The 5,007-nt window shown below is 51.2% G+C and overlaps 1 protein-coding gene across 1 annotated transcript in view; it reads right to left on the reverse strand.

The window, feature by feature from the left end:
- Positions 1–4,946, reverse strand: part of EXOC3L2 (exocyst complex component 3-like 2) — a 24,243-nt gene extending 19,297 nt beyond the window's left edge. Inside the window, exons 1-5 of the mRNA XM_011975079.1 lie at positions 4,934–4,946; positions 2,510–2,621; positions 978–1,079; positions 774–874; positions 462–572 (exon numbers count right to left, since the gene is read on the reverse strand). Coding sequence (XP_011830469.1) covers positions 462–572; positions 774–874; positions 978–1,079; positions 2,510–2,599 — 404 coding nt within the window. The 5' untranslated portion in view covers positions 2,600–2,621; positions 4,934–4,946. The remainder of the gene's footprint in view (positions 1–461; positions 573–773; positions 875–977; positions 1,080–2,509; positions 2,622–4,933) is intronic.
- Between the last annotated feature and the right edge of the window lie 61 nt (positions 4,947–5,007).

Raw genomic sequence — 5,007 nt, forward strand, 5'->3', positions numbered from 1 at the left:
TGAGCCACCGCGCCCAGCCATTTTTTCGTATTTTTAGTAGAGATGGGTTTTCACCGTGTTAGCCAGGATGGTCTCGCTCTCCTTACCTCATGATCCACCTGCCTCGGCCTCCCAAAGTGCTGGGATTACAGGCGTGAGCCCCCACACCCAGCCCCCATCTTTTTTTTTTTTTAAATTAAACTAATCAAAAAGGATAAAAAGGCAAACAAACAAACAAACAAAAACACTGTCATTCTTGAGTCTTGAGTCTGGGGTCTAGGTTTCTATAATTCGAACATTCCAATATTCAGATGCTCTGTGGTACTATGGCTGTTTCAAGGACTCGCAGATTTTATGCTTCTAAGGTGCCATGCTCAGGCTCCCCTGAATCAGTTCTTCAATCCCCACCCAGGATCCGGGCATCCCAGGTCAGCTTCCACCTTGGATTGGTCCTCCCTCCATCACACCGGGGATGCCCTCACCTCAGCGGGGGGCCGCAGTTGACCAGGGCGATGGTCTTGCTGATATAGGTGTCAGGTAGCATCTCCCGGACTCCTGGGTTCTCATGGAATCGCTCCACGCGCTGCTGGAAGCTGGTGGGAGGAAAGGGGACAGATGGGGCGCTGCTGGGTCAGGGTTCCTGGCTGGGCACCCAGGCTGCCAAAGCCACCACCCCTGCGTTGGCACTCTACCTGTCCTCAGGTGACTCCCTCTCATCTCTCCTCTCTCTGTAGGATCCCAGGCCCCGATGCCCAACCCCAGCAGAGCTAACCCGTGCTCCCAGGTCCCCCTACCTCTGCAGGAACTCTGCCAGCCCCCCCAAGCAGCAGTGGGCCATCCGCTCCCCAAACTCCTGGCTGATGCGGGGCGCTTGCTCTGTGTGCTCTTCCAGCAGCTGCGAGGTCCAGGGCGAGGAGAAGAGGTGAGGAGGGGGCAAGGTCTCACTTTCCCACGCCTGCGCCGTCCAGTCCATCCCCAAGCCTCCCTCCACCGCCTACCTCACACACATCCTGGGCCAGGCTGCTGTGCTGGTCCTCCAGGCTCCCCCAGTGCTCCTCGTCCTCCTGCAGCACTCGGAGAAGGGCGGCCCTGGTCTGAGCCTACAGTGGGGAGATGGGAGACAGGCAGGACTTGGGGGCTGCCTGGGGGTCTTTTTCTATCTCTTTTTCCAACCACAATCCCCTAGCCCTTAGCCCCAAGCAGTTCCGGTTTCTAGCTGTGAGCTTGTCAAGGTGATGCTGGGGAGGGAGGCTGAGCCAGAAAACTTCCACAGCCCTTCCCACTCCTAACTCTGTGGTTTGGAACTTTGTATCAAAAGTCTGTGGTTTGGCCTAGCGCAGTGGCTCATGCACGTAATCTCAGTACTTTGGGAGGCCTAGGTGGGCAGATCACCTAAGGTCAACAGTTCGAGACCAGACTGGCCAACATGCAGAAGCCCCGTCTCTACTAAAAATACAAAATTAGCCGGGCGTGGTGGTGCATGCCTGTAATCCCAGCTACTTGGGAGGCTGACGCAAGAGAATCACTTGAACCCAGGAGGAGGAGGTTGCAGTGAGCCGAGTTCGTGCCACTGCACTCCAGCCTAGGCAACAAAAGCGAAACTCCATCTCAAAAAAAAAAAAAGATACATGTACATTAATCTACATATACGTACATTAATGTACACGTGTATATTATTTACAATGTGTATACATATTTATGTTAATACGTATACATAAATGATGTATATTTAGTATTTATATTTAATATACATTAAATTAAATATATTTAATATAAATCCTACTATTACATAATATGTATTAAGTATTATTTATATTAAATATTGTTTTTCTTTAGAGGCCGCGTCTTGCTCTGTCCCCCAGGCTGGCGTGCAGTGGCACCATCATGGCTCACTGCAGCCTCACACTCCTGGACTCAATCCTCCTGCCACAGATTCCTGAGTAGCTGAGGCTACAGGCACATGCCACCACACCCAGCTAATTTTTTAAATGTTTCACAAAACAATTTTTGTTGTTGTTGTTGAGACGGTGTCTCGCATTGTCACCCAGGCTGGAGTGCAGTGGCGCCATCTTGGCTCACTGCAACCTCCACCTCCCTCTCCTGCCTCAGCCTCCCGAGTAGCTGGGACTACAGGCGCCCGCCACCACGCCTGGCTAATTTTTTGTATTTTTTGGGTAGAGACGGGGTTTCACCATGTTAGCCATGATGGTCTTGATCTCCTGACCTCGTCATCCACCCACCTCGGCTTCCCAAAGTGCTGGGATTAGAGGCGTGAGCCACCGCGCCCGGCCCAGTTCTGTGATTTTCTTGTACTCTAAGGTTTGAAGTGTCCAGATATACCGAACCTTTACTAAGTGTCTGTACAGGCGGCCTTTGTGTCTATGGCGTCTGGACAGAACTCAGAAATTCATAAAGGGGAAAGGGAGCTGGAAAGAGTGAAAGGGGGAGGGGACAGGCCTCCCAAGCACACTGTGACCCCCTCCCTCCCTCCACAGCACCTCCCACTTCCAAAATGCAAAGTCCCAGGTACCTTAACATCTGTGACGCATTCATCCTCCAAACCCCGCAGGGTGCCAGGGGACAAAAGGGGCCCCAGCTCCCCATTCTCCAGGGCAGCCATGTCCACCAACCCTAAGACCTCTCTGGGGGTGGGGGTGAGAGAAAAGGAGGTCTGTGAAAAGTGGGGCTGGGCAGTTGGACCCTTCCCTACACCCTCCTACCCACTGTTTCTGTGACCCTAGGCCACTCCCTTCCTCTCTCTAAGTCAGCTCTGCTCATCTCTCAGAGGAAGTCTTTGGAATTGTTGCTTCCCCGGCTCCAGCTCTCTGAGTCAGCTCCCTGATGGATGGTGTCCGGGCATGATATTTAAGGGTCAAGTCCAGGCTTGAAGATCTGACACGCAAGGCTTCGCCCATCATCCGTTTCACCAGACAGAAGTTCCCTTTGCGCCTATGCTCTGAAGCCCTGCTCCCTTACCTGGCCTTGCAGGCTTCCCCAGTCCAGCCCTTGCTCCCCACCTTCTACTTGCTTACATGCCTGGAGCTATGTGATATCATCAATATCCACCCCCATATACCCCAGACTTGGGCTCACCGCATCCTCTCAATTATAAACACCATCTCCCTACAAATTGGACCAAACCCAGTTCCCAGCACTTTAGGAAGCTTTCTGGACTCCCTATCCTGCCTCCATCCCTTATAGATAACATGAGAGCATTATCAACATACATTCCCAAATGAGATCTTCCCAGTCTTCTGGTGACGGCACCCTGATTTTGTTGGAAGAAACACCCACCCCCTTCACTGCCCAAGGTGTGGCTTGGATGTGGCTAACTCCCTTTTCTCTGGGGTAGACAGGTGACCTGGAGGTAGCTAATCACCATATTCCATCCCCCGGCCACAAGAATGGGTATGTTTTAGGACACAAAGTCTCAAGAGTAGTAAGATTCTAGGACTGGGAGGGACCATGGTACTGAGGTTCTGGGGGCTACCCATATAGAATTCAAGGGGTGAACAGCACTCAAGTCCTAAAACTGGGCCAGGTGTGGTGGCTCACACCTGTAATCGAAGCACTTTGGGAAGCCAAGGTGGATGGATCACTTGAGGTCAGGAGTTCGAGACCAGCCTGGCCAACATCGTAAAAGCCCGCCTCTACTAAAAATACAAAAAAATTAGGCTGGGCATGGTGGCTCGTAATCCCACGGTTGGCATGTAATCCCAACACTTTGGGAGTTCGAGTCAAGTGGATCACCTGAGGTTAGGAGTTCAAGACCAGCCTGGCCAACATGGTGAAACCCCATCTCTACTAAAAATACAGAAATTAGCTGTGCATGGTGGTGGGTGCCTGTATAAATCCCAGCTACTTGGGAGGCTGAGGCAGGAGAATTGCTTGAACCCGGAAGGCGGAGGTTGCGGTGGGCGGAGATGATAGCACTGCACTCCAGCTTGGGCAACAGAGCAAGACTCCGTCTCAAAAATAAATAAATAAATAAATAAATAAATAAATAAAGTCCTAAAACTAGAAGGATCAACAGTGTTGAGGTTCTAAGACCGAAAGAGGGAATGAGGCTAAGGTTTACGATTCAAAGGTTCATTGGCACTAAGTTTCTATGGTTGAGTCATCAATTCTAAGTTCTAAGATTGGAAACGTCAACACTACTACTGACCTAGGCTCTAAAGAGAGAGCACTGCAGGATTCTAGAATTCTAAGTGTCATTGTATTAAGGTTAAGGGTCAGTGGGGCTATGGTTCTAGGAAGGAATGGTCAACAGTGCTAAAACTCTAGGACTCAAAGTGTGAACAGCTAAGATTCCAGTAGCGTAAGTGTCATGAAGCCCAGGTTCTTGGACTGGTGAGCCCACGGTGTTGAGCTACTAGGATTAAAACTGTTGATAGTGCTACAATTGTAGAACTTGAAGACTCAATGGTGCCAATAGGTTCTAGGTCTGAAAGGGTGGGAATGCTAGGATTCTAAGACTGGAAGCATCGGTGTTACTTAGGTGCTAGGAGTGTAACTGTCCGATGATGCTAAGGTTGTATGTAGGTCTAGAAGAATGAATGGTGTTGAGATTTTAGGAACGGAAACGTAGACACGCGAAGGTTCTAGGACTGGAGGAATCAACGGTGCTAAGATTCGGGGACTGGAAGGGTGGACAGTGAGGCGATCTAGAGTGTAAGTGTTGACAGAGCGCTGAGGTTCTTGGACAACAGTGGTGCCGGAGCTCTTCTAGGACTGCAAGGGTTCGTGGCAGTAAGGTGCTGGAACCGGAAGCCTGGGTAGCAATTCGATTCTAGGATTATAACTGTCAGCGGTGCTGACGACTGGATGGGTCAATGGTGTTAAGTGCTAGGACTGTAAGGTCAGCTGTCCCAAGGTCCTTAATGTCTGAAGAGGCCAGTGCTGGGGGTTGGGGCTGGGGGTTTCACGCGACCTTGGGCAACCGAGCCCAGCTCACCTGGGGTAGACCTGATTGTGCCAGTGCAGCAGCGCGTAGCGGTCGGCCAGCGGCAGCCTGCGACGGGCAGAGGC

This window comes from Mandrillus leucophaeus, unplaced genomic scaffold (genome assembly GCF_000951045.1).
Source record: "Mandrillus leucophaeus isolate KB7577 unplaced genomic scaffold, Mleu.le_1.0 Scaffold151, whole genome shotgun sequence".
NCBI lineage: Eukaryota > Metazoa > Chordata > Mammalia > Primates > Cercopithecidae > Mandrillus > Mandrillus leucophaeus.